This window comes from Nannobrachium achirus, assembly GCF_963921795.1.
Source record: "Nannobrachium achirus genome assembly, chromosome: 14".
NCBI lineage: Eukaryota > Metazoa > Chordata > Actinopteri > Myctophiformes > Myctophidae > Nannobrachium > Nannobrachium achirus.
In genome coordinates, this window is record NC_137821.1 from 1,245,997 (window position 1) to 1,265,028 (window position 19,032).

Sequence of the window (19,032 nt, forward strand, 5' to 3'; positions counted from 1 at the left end):
GTAATACATGGACAGTAGCTTTAGGGTACAGGGTAATACATGGACAGTAGCTTTAGGGTACAGGGTAATACATGGACCCTTTAGGGTACAGGGTAATACCTGGACAGTAGCTTTAGGGTACAGGGTAATACCTGGACCCTTTAGGGTACAGGGTAATACCTGGACAGTAGCTTTAGGGTACAGGGTAATACCTGGACCCTTTAGGGTACAGGGTAATACCTGGACAGTAGCTTTAGGGTACAGGGTAATACCTGGACAGTAGCTTTAGGGTACAGGGTAATACCTGGACAGTAGCTTTAGGGTACAGGGTAATACCTGGACCCTTTAGGGTACAGGGTAATACCTGGACAGTAGCTTTAGGGTACAGGGTAATACCTGGACAGTAGCTTTAGGGTACAGGGTAATACCTGGACAGTAGCTTTAGGGTACAGGGTAATACCTGGACAGTAGCTTTAGGGTACAGGGTAATACCTGGACCCTTTAGGGTACAGGGTAATACCTGGACATTAGCTTTAGGGTACAGGGTAATACCTGGACCCTTTAGGGTACAGGGTAATACCTGGACAGTAGCTTTAGGGTACAGGGTAATACCTGGACAGTAGCTTTAGGTAACCAGGCCACAGAGATGAAGATCTTTAGGGTTAGGTATTAGGTAGTAGTTATAAGGTATATTAGGGTATATTAGGGTATGGGTACAGGTATTACCTGGACAGGGTTAGGTATAGGGTATATTAGGGTATATTAGGGTATGGGTACAAGGTATTACCTGGACAGGGTTAGGTATAAGGTACATAAGGGTATATTAGGGTATGGGTACAAGGTATTACCTGGACAGGGTTAGGTATAAGGTACATAAGGGTATATTAGGGTATGGGTACAGGGTAATACCTGGACAGTAGCTTTAGGTAACCAGGCCACAGAGATGAAGAGCTTCTCCTTCAGGTTGAATCCTCCATAATGAACCACAGCAAAGGTCACCAACAGTCTGACCACCAGGCCTATGAGAATACAGGCTAGACCTAGACCTGATGAGAGAGAGACATACACTCACTGTTAGAGAGAGAGAGAGAAGGTCACCAACAGTCTGACCACCAACCCTATGAGAATACAGGCCAGACCCAGACCTGATGAGAGAGAGACATACACTCACTGTTAGAGAGAGAGAGAGACCAGACCCAGACCTGATGAGAGAGAGACATACACTCACTGTTAGAGAGAGAGAGAGAGACCAGACCTAGACCTGATGAGAGAGAGACATACACTCACTGTTAGAGAGAGAGAGACCAGACCCAGACCTGATGAGAGAGAGAGACATACATTCACTGTTAGAGAGAGAGAGAGACCAGACCTAGACCTGATGAGAGAGAGACATAAACTCACTGTTAGAGAGAGAGACCAGACCTAGACCTGATGAGAGAGAGACATACACCCACTGTTAGAGAGAGAGACCAGACCTAGACCTGATGAGAGAGAGACATACACTCACTGTTAGAGAGAGAGACCAGACCCAGACCTGATGAGAGAGAGACATACACATACTGTTAGAGAGAGAGAGAGACCAGACCTAGACCTGATGAGAGAGAGACATACACTCACTGTTAGAGAGAGAGACCAGACCTAGACCTGATGAGAGAGAGACATACACCCACTGTTAGAGAGAGAGACCAGACCTAGACCTGATGAGAGAGAGACATACACATACTGTTAGAGAGAGAGACCAGACCTAGACCTGATGAGAGAGAGACATACACATACTGTTAGAGAGAGAGAGAGAGAGAGACCAGACCTAGACCTGATGAGAGAGAGACATAGACTCACTGTTAGAGAGAGAGAGACCAGACCCAGACCTGATGAGAGAGAGACATACACTCACTGTTAGAGAGAGAGAGAGACCAGACCTAGACCTGATGAGAGAGAGACATACACTCACTGTTAGAGAGAGAGAGAGACCAGACCTAGACCTGATGAGAGAGAGACATACACATACTGTTAGAGAGAGAGACCAGACCTAGACCTGATGAGAGAGAGACATACACATAATTAGGGCGGATTCACACTGCAATCCGTTTGATTAGAACTGATTCTGAAAACGGTTGCTGGTTCACGCTGGCCAGCATTCACATTGGCAGACCTTCTGGCCTCCCGGGAGATCACTAGCACTATATATCCCGGTCCATAGGTGGCGGTATGCACATAGTGTCATCAACTATGCGACATTGCTGATGCTGGTCGCCAATAAATTCAGGCACGAAAGTTGGTGTAACAATCCAATGACGCGCGACAGCGCAGTGTGGAACAGTCTTGGGTCCCACACCTCGACAACTGTTTAACAAAGAAACAAGCATATTTGCATATCCATAGACCTGTAGGTGTCGAGCCGCTGATCTACAAGCTCACAATGCCTCGCATCCGCGACGCGTTGTGAGCTTGTAGATCTGCTATTTTCCAGGCGCATAAACGTGCAGAATGATGAGCGAGACGTGCAGCGCAGCGCCCGTTATATTTTTATCATTTAATAATCAACGTGGCCTACAATTGAAACGCTTTCACAAGCCACAGTGTGGCTTAATATTCACATTAAGGGTAACAAGCACGTCAAGCAGGCACAGCAGTGCACAAATAACACCGTTAAAACAAATAAAACTTCTCCGCTAGGCCAACTCTGCCCCGTCGCAAGCAGCGCGCAGTAGAGATGAGACATTCGCGAACGATTCGACTCTCTTGAACGGCTCTTTTAAATGAACGATGGGATCCAGTCTGCAGTCGCGGGACACAGAGCAATGAGTCAGTGTCGAGAACGGTATGAGAAAAAACGGATGGGGGAGGCACAGCTCATGGACGAGCAGTGTGGACATGTCATGGACACAGGCTGCGAACACAAACAGCATTTGGATTACAAAAACACTGGAACAATTCAGAAGCACTTAATTAGAAAATGTAACTAGTAGCTGTGTATGTTAATCTGACATTAGTAGGCTAGATTGTTTACTTCTTGGACTTGGACATCCGTTTGTGCTGTGGCAGGTTATTTAATATGGGATTTTGACAGCTTGCTTCTTCCTCTTAACGGCTCCGAATGTTTTAACGGAGCGGCGGTGAATGTTTTAACGGAGCGGCGGTTCTGGCCGTTCCGTCTCACTTTCACCCCTGCCTCAGTGCGCTGGTGCGAGACAATAAATAACTGTCGCCAATTGCTACTTCTCTCAATTGGAAGTACATGACACCAGTCCATCGCACCGCAGTATAGTAGGCTAACTGGTGATGTAAAAATATATACATTTTTGACTCCTCGACTCAAACAATTGGCGTTTGAGTCCTACAAGCAAGCGATCTCTCTGTTAGACCAGGCAATGTCGACAACTGTTACCCAGTGTTTATTTGTGACGACGCCTGACTCGTCCACTTTATATGAGGTTACGTTCCGGTTTTGAGGCCGGTTGCTTCACACTGCGGCTCACCGGTCTCGAGGTCGCACAATGCAGTCTCGAGACTACCTCTTGAGGTGGTTTCGAGGCTATCCGTTTCTGAGGAAAACCGCACGCTTCACACTGTCAAAACCGGTTTAAACATCTGCCAAGTAGCCTCGAGACCGGTCTCGAGACCGCAGTGTGAATCCGCCCTTAGGGCGGATTCACACTGCAATCCGTTTGATTAGAACTGATTCTGAAACCGGTTGCTGGTTCACGCTGGCCAGCATTCACATTGGCAGACCTTCTGGCCTCCCTGGAGATCACTAGCACTATACAGCCCGGTCCTATAGGTGGCGGTATGCACATAGTGTCATCAACTATGCGACATTGCTGATGGTGGTTGCCAATAAATTCAGGCACGAAAGTTGGTGTAACAATTCAATGACGCGCGACAGCGCAGTGTGGAACATTGTTGCAGTGGTCTTGGGTCTCGCACCCCCCACACCTCGACAAGACAAACAAGCCTATTTGCATATCAATTGACCTGTGTCGCTGATCTACAAGCTCACACTGACCTTGCATCCGCGACGCGTTGTGAGCTTGTAGATCTGCTATTTTCCAGGCGCATAAACGTGCAGAATGATGAGCGAGACATGCAGCGCAGCGCACGTTATTATTTTAATTATTTAATAATCAACATGGCTGAAACGCTTGTGGCTTAATATTCACATTAATGGCACGTCAAGCAGGCACAGCAGTGCACAAGCAGTGCCAAGGAATCTATAACATCGAAACAAAAGTCAGGGATAAAGGAATACTTTTAGGCTATTTTCTATCAACAGCGGTAAGTCATTTTCGGTTTGTTTTCATGGTTTAACAGTTCATGGTTTAACTTGTAGGCTAGTGCTTTCTCTTTCTGCTTTTCTTTCCCGACGGGCGACAGCGCACACACATGCTGCATGCACGCACGCACCAAGCCCCCCCCCCTCCCGCTGTAAATCTGATCCCAGAGCAGCATAACCATCATCTCACAGTTACAGCCATACTTCATGTCGCTGCCTCGCGGCTAATAACGGACCTGAATCTGATCCTAGGTCAGCCTAGATTACAGTCCTGTGTTCCGAATGTTTTAACGGAGCGCCGGTTCTGGCCGTCCCGTCTCACTTTCACCCCTGCCTCAGTGCGCTGGTGCGAGACAATAAATAACTGTTCGCCAATTGCTACTTCTCCCAATTGGAAGTACATGACACCAGTCCAGCGCACCACAGTAGTAGGCTAACTGGTGATATAAAACATATAAACGAATTTTAGAAGACAGTCCTACAAGCAAGCAATCTCTCTGTGAGATGAAGTCGCTGATCCCATGGCCATGTCGACAACTGTTACCCAGTGTTTATTTGTGCCGACGGCTGACTCGTCGACATTATATGAGGTCACGTTCAACATCAATACCGTTTTTGAGGCCGGTTGCTTCACACTGCGGCTCACCGGTCTCGAGGTCGCACAATGCAGTCTCGAGACTACCTCTTGAGGTGGTTTCGAGGCTATCCGTTTCTGAGGAAGACCGCACGCTTCACACTGTCAAAACCGGTTTAAACATCTGCCAAGTAGCCTCGAGACCGGTCTCGAGACCGCAGTGTGAATCCGCCCTTAGAGAGAGAGAGAGAGAGAGACCAGACCTAGACCTGATGAGAGAGAGACATAGACTCACTGTTAGAGAGAGAGAGACCAGACCTAGACCTGATGAGAGAGAGACATACACATACTGTTAGAGAGAGAGAGAGACCAGACCTAGACCTGATGAGAGAGAGACATAGACTCACTGTTAGGGCGGATTCACACTGCAATCCGTTTGATTAGAACTGATTCTGAAAACGGTTGCTGGTTCACGCTGGCCAGCATTCACATTGGCAGACCTTCTGGCCTCCATGGAGACCACTAGCAATAGACGTCCCGGTCCTATAGGTGGCGGTATTCGCTGGTGAATACAGACGTCATCAACTATGCGACATTGCTGATGCTGGTCGCCAATAAATTCAGGCACGAAAGTTGGTGTAACAATCCAATGACGCGCGACAGCGCAGTGTGGAACAGTCTTGGGTCTCCACACCTCGACAACTGTTTAAAGAAACAAGCCTATTTGCATATCAATAGACCTGTATAGTAGGTGTCGAGCGACGTTCGCTGATCTACAAGCTCACAATGCCTCGCATCCGCGACGCGTTGTGAGCTTGTAGATCTGCTATTTTCCAGGCGCATAAACGTGCAGAATGATGAGCGAGACGTGCAGCGCAGCGCACGTTGTATTTTTATTATTTAATAATCAACGTGGCCTACAATTGAAACGCTTTCACAAGCCACAGTGTGGCTTAAAATTCACATTAAGGGTAACAAGCACGTCAAGCAGGCACAGCAGTGCACACATAACACCGTTAAAACAAATACAACTTCTCCGCTAGGCCAACTCTGCCCTGTCCCAAGCAGCGCGCAGTAGAGATGAGACATTCGCGAACGATTCGACTCTCTTGAACGGCTCTTTTAAATGAACGATGGGATCCAGTCCGCAGTCGCGGGACACAGAGCAATGAGTCAGTGTGGAGAACGGTATCAGAAAAAACGGATGGGGGAGGCACAGCTCATGGACGAGAGCTAGCAGTGTGGACATGTCATGGACACAGGCTGCGAAACACAAACAGCATTTGGATTACAAAAACACTGGAACAATTCAGAAGCACTTAATTAGAAAATGTAACTAGTAGCTGTGTGTATGTTAATCTGACATTAGTAGGCTAGATTGATTACTTCTTGGACTTGGACGTGCGTTTGTGCTGTGGCAGGTTATTTAATATGGGATTTTGACAGCTTGCTTCTTCCTCTTAATGGAGCACCGTCCCGGCTCCGAATGTTTTAACGGAGCGGCGGTTCTGGCCGTTCCGTCTCACTTTCACCCCTGCTCAGTGCGCTGGTGCGAGACAATAAATAACTGTCGCCAATTGCTACTTCTCTCAATTGGAAGTACATGACACCAGTCCAGCGCACCGCAGTAGTAGACTAACTGGTGATATAAAAATACATTTTTGACTCCTCGACTCAAACAATTGGCGTTTGAGTCCTACAAGCAAGCAATCTCTCTGTTAGACCAGGCCATGTCGACAACTGTTACCCAGTGTTTATTTGTGGCAACGCCTGACTCGTCGACATTATATGAGGTCACGTTCAACATCAATACCGTTTTTGAGGCCGGTTGCTTCACACTGCGGCTCACCGGTCTCGAGGTCGCACAATGCAGTCTCGAGACTACCTCTTGAGGTGGTTTCGAGGCTATCCGTTTCTGAGGAAAACCGCACGCTTCACACTGTCAAAACCGGTTTAAACATCTGCCAAGTAGCCTCGAGACCGGTCCCGAGACCGCAGTGTGAATCCGCCCTTAGAGAGAGAGACCAGACCTAGACCTGATGAGAGAGAGACATAGACTCACTGTTAGAGAGAGAGAGACCTTTCTATGGGGGAAGTGAGTGCACCTCCCCTTTGGTCTGAAATATGTTTTTTTTTCTTCCAGGCCTGTTTTGAAAGAAGCCAGTGATCCACACTGTGGTGGCAGAACAGTAGAATGACAACTTCAGTGGTTCTCAAACTTTTCAGGCCGCGACCCCTAAAATAATCATATTTCAACACCTGACAAGCTCTTGGAATTGTAGGAGTTGGCATTACATTAGTTTGACTCCATCTGTTCCATTGTGAAAATAGCAGATCTACATGCAGACGACGCTTCGCAACGCGAGGCGTTGTCAGCATGTAGGGGTATTGTAGGGTATTGAGGGCACTGCCCCTTTAACTATCTTGAATACCAAACCCATCTTCTACACTGAGTTTGAATCCACCACAAAGCATCTGTCTAGACAGAGCGTCTCTAAACAACTGGCCGGTGTGTCCAGTGGTTTAAATGAGGGAGTCGGGAGTTAAGATCTACGGTCTAGACTCTATGGAGTTGTGGTTTGTTTCTGGGGATGTGAATAGACCTGCACCGCACAACGTAACATCCCTTCATCACAGCACTTCTGCCACTTCCATGCAACGCACAGCACAGGACCCGCCCTGGGGTGGGCAGTGAATGGGTTAAAAGGAGAGGGAGAGTGGGCGGAGCTTACCCACAGTGTTGGGGTTGAGTTTAGAGATGGTGATCTCTGCACCAATCAGACCAAAGAGGAGGGGCTGGAAGATGTCCCAGGACCGCCCCACGATGGCAGCTACTGGAGCCTGGGAGGGACACAAATAACATCACATCCACGGTTCAATTTGTAAACAAAAAGCAAAGGAGGGACATTTTGTTAATGACTTGAAAATGGACGATCCACAAGCCTGCAATGTGAAGCCCTATGAGCTCGTATGCTGTAATATTGTTCAATCATTTTTATCCCACGATTTTTGTAACTCATTTTTTTCACCCAGTGCCAATATCCTAAACTGTAATCCTGGGCTCTGCTCTCCCTCTGCCAACCTGACCTCATGCTTCCTTCAGTGCATGAGGAGTGAGCAGACCACTTCTTTTCACCTGACAGGGGGAGTTTCCCCGGTTGGACGTAGCGCGTGGAAGGAACACGTTATTCCAACCAGTTCCTTTCCCCTCCATCAGGCGCCCCGGCTGGCCAGGGGGAGGCAGTATAGAGACCAGGATTATTGCATGTTTTTGTGAGGGTATCAACCCTAGGAGACACAAGGAGAACATGCAAACTCCACACAGAAAGGCCCTGTCGCCGACGCCACCAAGGGTGTGGGCACTGAAGACGCAGAGGAGGGAACACACCACCAGCGGGAATTGAACCCAGGACCTTCTAGCTGTGAGGCGAGAGCACTACCAACTGCACCACCGTGACCACCCTAGTACTACTAATAGTATCTAGGTAAGACGCCCTACGGCAGGGGTCGGCAACCCAAAATGTTGAAAGAGCCATATTGGACCAAAGAAACTAAAAACAAATCTGTCTGGAGCCGCAAGAAAATTATAAAAGCATTATATATTGTCATAAACCTTGTATGTCCAAAACTTCGTTTTGTATTTATCATTTACAAAATGAACTAAACTAGTGAAAACAGGCGATCTACAAGCACACAACGCCTCACACCGCGAGGCGTTGTGTGCTTGTAGATCTGCTGTTTTCACTACTTTTGTGTGTCAGTCTTGTATGATGAAGCAGGGCTTTACTTTGCGAAAAAAAAAGAAAAAATACAAATTTGAAACTTGGAGATACAAGGTTTCTGCCCGACAGTGACAATATATTAAAAGTCTATATTAGCTATATTAGCCTACTGTCAAAATGACTAAGTAGGCTACAAATACATAATGAGCATTACATTCAATATTTATTCTACACATTTTTACAGCATTGGAAAGTGTTAAGAATGTTTGTGTCATGTTTGTCCTCCTACAGAAACCATATTAAAACAGAAAAAAATATATTTGTTCCCCCCATCTTTTTCCCTTAATACATTTTTGAAAAAGCTCCAGGGAGCCACTAGGGCGGTGCTAAAGTGCTGCATGCGGCTCTAGAGCCGCGGGTTGATGACCCCCGAGTTAGACAGACAAAAAATCGGGCACAGGACGGAATTAATTTGCAATTGTGATTCGAGTTGCTGTTGGATGTTTAAGTTGGACAAATATTTTGCCAAATATGGATATGACTGACATCTGACATCATCGTATCTTATGTTATAGGCCACATGAGACACAACATGTCCATATATGGGAATTCCAAGCTATGGGCTTAATATTGATGACATCAGGGATCTCCATATATGGGCATACAAGGAACAAGGACGGAATGTGATGTCACAACAGGTCAGCAGCTATAGACATTGACATACAGACAACATAGGACACACATGGGGCAACATACGGCCCGGGGGCCGGACCCGGCCCTTCCACCATCTCAATACGGCCCTCGAATCCTCAAGAAAAACAAAATTTACCCCCAAAAAAATCTACAAGTTAAAAGGCAGCATTATGTTCTTTTAAGGAAATCAATTCAACGCAACTCCAATTCATTATTAGTAATTAATATGTAGGCCTATATGTAACATGTTAAGTAGTCTATGCATTCCATATTCCATCTGTATGTACTCAAATGTTAAATGTTTATAATGTAACAGTGAAACAGTCTGCCATGGATCCATAATTATAACATAATTCATAAGCATTAAAGACACGACAAACTAGTCGTCAAACTATCAAATTCATGCCGTTTTAACTTAATTCATGTGTTTCAAGTTTCCATTGTCCAACGTGTGGCCCTTCACTCACTTTATCAAAGTCAGTGTGGCCCCCTGGAGCAGTGTTCATTTTGTCGACTACGACTAAGACTAAAAGACTAAAAGACTACAAGATTGAGATTTTGTCGATAAGACTAGACTAGACTAAAACAATTTCAAAAGACTAAGACTAAGACTAAATCAAGACTAGTGGCTACAAAAATTAACATTGGTATGTAACTGCAATGAAATGAAAGCCAAATACATATTTTATGTATGGTTTCATAGGACCCGTTTTGACCATCTGTCTGCCTGTGTCCATTTATGCCCATATATGGAGATATCTGTATCTGTCTGTCTGTCTGTCGGCGTCCATTTTATGTCCATATATGGAGATCACTGCAGTTATAGTTCTGGGTCCATTTTATGCCCATATATGGAGATATGTGTCTATCTGCGTCCATTTTATGCCCATATATGGAGTATCTGTCTGTGCCTCCAACTGTGTTGCAGACACAGTGCCGGTCCCCCCTTTAATGCAAACCTCATTATACCTGTTGTCATAGGACCCGTTTTGAACATCTGTTTGCCTGTGTCCATTTATGCCCATATATGGAGATATCTGTATCTGTCTGTCTGCGTCCATTTTATGCCCATATATGGAGATCTTTGACCATCTGTTTGCCTCTGTCCATTTATGTCCATATATGGAGATATCTGTATCTGTCTGTCTGCAATCCATTTTATGCCCATATATGGGGGCATTCATTTTATGCCCATATATGGAGAACGCGCGTGCCCGTGGGACGAACGCCCATATATGGAGAACGCGCGTGCCCGTGGGACGAACGGTTCTCGAGATACGCGGATTACATACATACATACACACTCACAGAGATTTTTTGTTGACTCATGTGGCGTACGTGATGACAGAGCCTTTTATGAAGTGATGTCACAATGAGTCAGAGCTTTCGCCGATTTCCTCCGGAACAGCCTGATGTCAACAATCAACCCCGCATAAGGAGATTCCGAACGTTTCGCGCCGGTTCGGGAAAACCGCGCGTCGGGTCGGGTCGAGACCCGGCACTGCACTCCGTGCCGCGGCGGGGAACGCGCGTGCCGAATCTGAAGCCGGTGGGACGAACGGTTCTCGAGATACGCGGATTACAGACACACAGACAGACAGACACGCAGAGACTTCTCGCATTTATCTAGATAGATGAGGTTATATTAGGCTAAAAAACATATCCTAAAAGTCTAAGACTAATCCCAAAAGACTAAGACTAAAATGTTTTGACATTTAGTTGACTAAAGACTAGACTAAAACAATTTCAGAAGACTAAGACAGGACTAAGACTAAATGGTGTGTTATTCAAAAGACTAAGACTGAGGGCGGGTTGCACCAAAAGGGATTAAATAAATCTTAGTTTAGGGTTAATCAAGGGTTTGTTGATCTAGGTTTTATTTTAAATCTAGGTGCGTTGCACCACTTAAATTTAAGCATTGCTTAACAAATCTGTGATTAAACCCTTAACCTGTGATTAAAACCATAAACTGTGATTAATTCATGGTTTAAATGTCCTCCATCTTGGATTTCGATGTAAACAAACTTGAATATGCTATTGGGCTATTCTCTTGAGCCTAATATCATTAGCGTTACTTTTTTATTCACTTCTAGGAGAATGTGGGCTAGACAAGGCAGAATTTCTGAAAATGTGCTTGTATAAAGTCCCGAAGGCATTTTGCGAATATTTATTATATACAACTGTTCTAGGGGTATTAAGGGATGCTGAATCCAAATTTGCTGTATATAATGCTCAAAAATGTTCCTAAATGGCTCAAAATTGAGAAATCCAACATGGCCGCCACTGCAAGGCTGAACTCTATTTAAGTGAAAATCTTTTTGACTAAACAACGTAGAAACTTGAACTAAATGTGTTTTTCTAGGTTAGCCTACATGGGGAATTTGAAATTCTATCCTGATTTTAGATCAGACGTGAATAATTGGCTTGAAACACATACATGTATAGCAGAAAAGGTTCGTTATTGATGCATAATTCGTCAAACAGAAACAAAAGCAGGATGAACCATGGTTTTATTCATCAAAACTCTTTTGATTTAGATTTTTCTATCAACAAGTCATATATGCAAATTATATATAGTCCTTAATATGAAGGTAGGCTACATTAATTTAGCCTATTTGCAGTCATCAATATTTTGAGCAGATAGGTATCTTGCAGCTGCATGCATCCAATTCCACTTTTCCTGAATAGAATAGAATGGATTATAATATAATATAATACAATAGTATTTTACCATATCAATAAAAGTAAATGTACATGGGAATACTTCTTACTGTAATCCTTACTGTGGCAGCTTATTCACAGTCTTCCTCAGTGTTCCGGCAAGTGTTGAGTGTTTTGCAGTTGCATGCTTCCATGCCATATGACTCTTTCTGGATAGAATAGAAGAGAGTTTATAGCCAGCACAAGTACATCAGGGTAGGGTTCATCAATCTGTCAACATCTAAGAGTCTAGAGTATGCAGTCTAGTAGGCTGATATTCTCTAAAATTACCAAATCCCATTAGTACAATCTATTATACATACATACCTGCAGCTGCAGCGTTGGCTGAGGCACTCCTTTGTACACCCACATGAAGTGAACTCCCTGCAGGCTTTGGGCATAGGTGGCAGACAGAGTAGCCGTGGCACTAACTGGCCTTCCTTGATCATCCAATACAATTTCCTCCACTGGAGGAAGATCGGGGTGTGGCAGGTGAGCTTGATTCCATATAGTTGCTTGATAGTGTGCACGCATGATATGGAACCTCACAGCATCTGTGGTTGGTGGCAGAGTCTCTTGGGGACGACCTTTGCAGAATGACTTTACTCATGCTTTGTTGCATGAATCAACGTCGGGCACACCATAGATCTTACAAATGAATCTTTCTGATGATGTCACGATATCTTCTGTGAAAGGGCCCTTCCCAAGGCCAGCTAGATCAGTGTGATGTTGTTCGAACACCTGCCAGGCTGTCTTCTTTCTGTGGCCGCTGAACTGTGACACACTGTCACATCCAGTAAGGGCATGGAAGGCAAGGAGTGTCCACAAGGAAGCTGATACACGACTGATCCTTCACTGTATCCACGCACTGATGGAAACAGTAGTCGTGTCAGCACGTGACACAGACGTGCTTCTACTACTGCTTGCTTACTTTGACAAAATAAGATGTACCTATGTCTACATGAAAGCTGGGATATCAAAGGACCTAAAGTTTTTCCCAGTGCATGAAATTCACAGGATACTGTCTGAGGATCAACTGGACACACTCCTTGCCTTCCATGCCCTTACTGGATGTGACAATGTGACTCAGTTCAGCGGCCACAGAAAGCCTGGCAGGTGTTCGAACATCATCACACTGATCTTGCTGGCCTTGGGAAGGGCCCTTTCACAGAAGATATTGTGACATCATCAGAAAGATTCATTTGTAAGATCTATGGTGTGCCTGACGTTGATTCATGCAACAAAGCACGAGTAAAGTTATTCTGCAAAAGTCGTCCCCAAGAGACTCTGCCACCAACCACAGATGCTGTGAGGTTCCATATCATGCGTGCACACTATTAAGCAACTATATGGAATCAAGCTCACCTGCCACACCCTGATCTTCCTCCAGTGGGATGGATGATCAAGGAAGGCCAGTTAGTGCCACGGCTACTCTGTCTGCCACCTATGCCCAAAGCCTGCAGGGAGTTCACTTAATGTGGGTGTACAAAGGAGTGCCTCAGCCAACGCTGCAGCTGCAGGTATGTATGTATAATAGATTGTACTAATGGGATTTGGTAATTTTAGAGAATATCAGCCTACTAGACTGCATACTCTAGACTCTTAGATGTTGACAGATTGATGAACCCTACCCTGATGTACTTGTGCCGGCTATAAACTCTCTTCTATTCTATCCAGAAAGAGTCGTATGGCATGTATGGAAGCATGCAACGGCAAAAAACTCAACATTTGCCGGAACACTGAGGAAGACTGTGAATAAGCTGCCACAGTAAGGATTACAGTAAGAAGTATTCCCATGTACATTTACTTTTATTGATATGGTAAAATACTATTATATTATATTATAATCCATTCTATTCTATTCAGGAAAAGTGGAATTGGATGCATGCAGCTGCAAGATACCTATGAGATCTGCTCGAAATATTGATGACTGCAAATAGGCTAAATTAATGTAGCCTACCTTCATATTAAAGGGATATTTCTCTTTCAAAAAACTTTTGGTAATTTTATCGTCTAATTAGGCTTTTATAAACACCCTGAACAGTTTTTAATTTGCTTGATTCAATATTTAGATATTTGATGTAAATGTTACCAGGCCCTCGGCCTCTCCCCACAGACACCCATTGTAACTTCAAACTTCATTTATAACCATGATAGATTCATTAAAAACACCCATTATTTTTTCTGGTGTCTCATATTACCCTCCTAATATGTGAGCAGGTCGTGTTTTTTCAATAACATTTTTCATTTATTTTTAATAATTATTTTTTGAATTAATTTTTTTCCATTTTCCCAAATAATTAATAAAAACAAATGAAAAAGGTTATGGGAAAAAAACACGGCCTGCTCACGTATTAGGAGGGTAGAATGAGTCACCACAAAAAATAATGGGTGTTTTTAATTAATGGTTAAAATGGAGTTTGAAGTTACAATGGGTGTGTGTGGGGAGAGAAGCCCTTCCCCTGTTTCCCTGTTGAAAGTGCAATATCCCTTTAAGGACTATATATAATTTGCATATATGACTTGTTGATAGAAAAATCTAAATCAAAAGAGTTTTGATGAATAAAACCATTGTTCATCCTGCTTTTGTTTGTTTGACGAATTATGCATCAATAACGAACCTTTTCTGCTATACATGTATGAGTTTCAAGCCAATTATTCACGCCTGATCTAAAATTAGGATAGAATTTCAAATTCCCCATTTAGGTTAACCTAGAAAAACACATTTAGTTCAAGTTTCTACCTTGTTTAGTCAAAAAGATTTGCACTTAAATAGTTTCAGCCTTACAGTGGCGGCCATGTTGGATTTCTCAATTTTGAGCCATTTAGGAACATTTTTGAGCATTATATACAGCAAATTTGGATTCAGCACCCCTTAATACCCCTAGAACAGTTGTATATAATAAATATTCGCAAAATGCCTTCGGGGTTCTGATTTTCTGAAAATTGAACCTGTCTAGGCAGGCCTATGTTAAGAAGAGCGCCTGCAGCCAAAACAAAACAAAAAATGTAACGCATACGACGATGACGCTCGGACGCTACACAGTGCGGTGCGGTGCGGCGATGCGATGCGCGGCTAGAAAGGAAGCAAGAAAAGACCACAGTTTTGATCACATTCACATTTGAGTCAATTATGAAGCGATTTCGAAAATTAAAACGTCTCCATGTTGCTTGGGAAGTCCACAAGCTTCCATAACAAATGTCTGTATTATGTCCCTGTAAATATTTAAATGTTCGCTAATTTAAAATAGCCGATGTACAGTAGGCTACTACAAGGATGTATTGAAGACAACAATATGATGAGATGTTTGTTTTCAGCTGTGAAACACTGTCTGCAGTTTACAGATGCAAGCCTGCAGGGCTGGCTGTGAGGCTTCCCTCTGTGGAGGGGGACCCCCATGCCATTCATGTCAATGGCATGTTTGCATTTAAACCACCTCTACAGCAGGTTTACAATTAATCCCTTACTAATGTTTAAATCAAAGTTTAAAGTAGTGGTGCAACAGGATTAACAGTAATCCAGGTTTACAGTGAAAATTCAAACCAAGATTAAAAGGATGGTTTAAAACTAAGCCTGATTAATGAAAACTAGATTTAAGGTTTGGTGCAAGCTGATTAAAAGATAAACCTTGATTTAAACCAGTTTAAGGCTTAAACCGTGTTGGTGCAAGCCGCCCTGAGACTAAATCAAAATTTGCTGAAAAAATTAACACTGCCCTGGAGAGAGATGTTGCCCACCCCCTGAGACGGACATACGGACAAGATGTGGTGGTTTTCCTAGTTAACTGCGTCTTATGGTCGCTAGGGTGTCCAACGTGTGTGTCAGCCAAAGGGTGTCGCACCAAATTCTGGGCCCTGCAGGGTACAAGGATTCAATCACCTTTTGTGCTGTGAGCTTGTAGATCTGCTATTTTTCAATAGCTAAATTATAAGATAATTAAGGCCCCTCCACCTTGGGCCCTAGTAACTCAGTCCCACTTCCCCCCCTTGTGACACCCTTGATGGTCACAATTATAATAATAATACTAGTCATACTAACAGGGACGTGCTGGGCCCCTTATTCAGCCCGGGAAAAAGAGTTGTAGAGGCCCTCATTGCGCGCTATAGAGAGATCTCTCTCTATAGCGCTGCTGCTACTCAAAGATTTGCCATTTCAGATCATGACAAGTGACAAGCCAGTGGGCCAATTACTGTACATGAGTTATATTTCGTTGTTGTCGGGTGGAAACCTTGTATGTTTTGTATTTATCATTTTAAAAATGATTTAAAGTAGTAAAAACAGCAGATCTACAAGCACACAACGCCTCGCACCGCGTTGTGTGCTTCACTACTTTTGTGCAACGGCCTTGTATAATGAAGCAGGGCTTTGCTTTGCGAAAAAAAAATGTATAGCCTACAATTGAAACTTGGAGATACAAGGTTTCTGTCCGACAGTGGCGATCCACACCCAGCACCAAAATGGAACGAAGGCCGACATTTTATTTGTATTTTTTTCCTGGTCCAGGCCGGGAATGAACCGGCCGTTCGGGAGTTGTCCCGCTTTTCCCTGCATACTAACCTTGTCAGTGTTCCATCCCAGAGCAGCCAGGAAGGACAGCACCAGGGTGCAGAGCCCCCCCGCCCCGGCGAAGCCCACCACATGACTGAAGAACACAGCAAACACACACAGTCCTAGCAGCATGGAGGTCCTCCTGATGACCACATCATCCTACACACACACAAAGAGAGAAGCCCACCACATGACTGAAGAACACAGCGAACACACACAGTCCTAGCAGCATGGAGGTCCTTCTGATCACCACATCATCCTACACACACACACACACACACACACACACACACACACACACACACACACACACACACACACACACACACACACACACACACACACACACACACAAGAGAGAAGCCCACCACATGACTGAAGAACACTGCAAACACACACAGTCCTAGCAGCATGGAGGTCCTTCTGATGACCACATCATCCTACACACACACACACACACACACACACACACAGTTAAACACACGCACACGCACACAGTTAAACACACACAGTCCTAGCAGCATGGAGGTCCTTCTGATCACCACATCATCCTACACACACACACACACAAAGAGAGAAGCCCACCACATGACTGAAGAACACTGCAAACACACAGAGACCTAACAGCATGGAGGTCCTTCTGATCACCACATCATCCTACACACACACACAAAGAGAGAAGCCCACCACATGACTGAAGAACACTGCAAACACACACAGTCCTAGCAGCATGGAGGTCCTTCTGATCACCACATCATCCTACACACACACACAAAGAGAGAAGCCCACCACATGACTGAAGAACACTGCAAACACACACAGTCCTAGCAGCATGGAGGTCCTTCTGATCACCACATCATCCTACACACACACACACACAGTTAAACACACACAGTCCTAGCAGCATGGAGGTCCTCCTGATGACCACATCATCCTACACACACACACAGTTAAACACACACAGTCCTAGCAGCATGGAGGTCCTCCTGATGACCACATCATCCTACACACACACACACACAGTTAAACACACACAGTCCTAGCAGCATGGAGGTCCTCCTGATGACCACATCATCCTACACACACACACACACAGTTAAACACACACAGTCCTAGCAGCATGGAGGTCCTCCTGATGACCACATCATCCTACACACACACACAGTTAAACACACACAGTCCTAGCAGCATGGAGGTCCTTCTGATGACCACATCATCCTACACACACACAAAGAGAGAAGCCCACCACATGACTGAAGAACACTGCAAACACACACAGTCCTAGCAGCATGGAGGTCCTTCTGATCACCACATCATCCTACATACACACACACACACACACACACACCCACCCACCCACACACACATACACGCACACACACAGTTAAACACACACAGTCCTAACAGCATGGAGGTCCTTCTGATGACCACATCATCCTACACACACACACGCACACGCACACGCACACACACACAGTTAAACACACACAGTCCTAGCAGCATGGAGGTCCTTCTGATGACCACATCATCCTACACACACACAAAGAGAGAAGCCCACCACATGACTGAAGAACACTGCAAACACACAGAGACCTAGCAGCATGGAGGTCCTTCTGATCACCACATCATCCTACACACACACACACACACACACACACACACACACACACACACACACACACACACACACACACACACACACACACACACACACACACACACACACACACACAATATCAGTATTTATATGAATTATAGGCCTCTTCACTCTGACATCACTCTCTGATATGCACACACTCTCTGCACACACACACCTCTCGCTCGCTCTCTCTCACACACACACACACACATGCACTCTCACTTTCTGTCTGTCTCTCTCTGACGCGACCACGGTTTCCCCGGTCAGCCTGAACGCAACGGTGGGGGCCGCTGGGCAAGGAGGGTTGCGAGCTCCCTTCATCACATCCGATAAAGGAAATCATTAAATGGAAAACATTAAATTAACTTCTGAAAAGACGTCTAAGCCTACACTAGCCTACTAGTAAAACTAGTGGAACCGCCATCTTGCCACACGTGAATAATTGTGGTTGTAAACAATAACACAGACAATATAAATCCTTATTAGTCTAGTAGTGGGAAGAAGGGTTATCATCACGGCCCCAAATAACTTTTAAATATCTAGCAAATGGCGATGAGTCTCTTACGAAATCGGCAAGAGTGCCTCTCATTTTATATCAGGGGGGTTCCTCATCTAGGGCCTAGATCATTCTAGGCATTTTTACAAAATGGAAAGCAGAGTAGCATACAACGCTATTCCTAAAATATATGATATACGTTTACTTCTCCAAATATGCTTGCTAACGTGTACATATTACACTATTAAACAACAGGTAGTCGGGCTCTCAATGGAAAACAGGCTCTCCAACTCAGATTCAGATTCAGATTCAGATTCCTTTATTTACCATTGTGTATCACACATAGGAATTTGCTTTGGTAACATACCAGTGTGCATTCAATATTTTTTTCACAGATAACATGAAAA

At 44.6% G+C, this 19,032-nt stretch overlaps 1 protein-coding gene across 1 annotated transcript in view; it reads right to left on the minus strand.

The window, feature by feature from the left end:
• Window positions 1-19,032, minus strand: part of LOC308298555 (sodium/hydrogen exchanger 9B2) — a 56,199-nt gene that overhangs the window by 10,192 nt on the left and 26,975 nt on the right. The window contains exons 9-11 of the mRNA XM_080742191.1: window positions 16,500-16,649; window positions 7,559-7,667; window positions 889-1,025 (exon numbers count right to left, since the gene is read on the minus strand). Coding sequence (XP_080598317.1) covers window positions 889-1,025; window positions 7,559-7,667; window positions 16,500-16,649 — 396 coding nt within the window. The remainder of the gene's footprint in view (window positions 1-888; window positions 1,026-7,558; window positions 7,668-16,499; window positions 16,650-19,032) is intronic.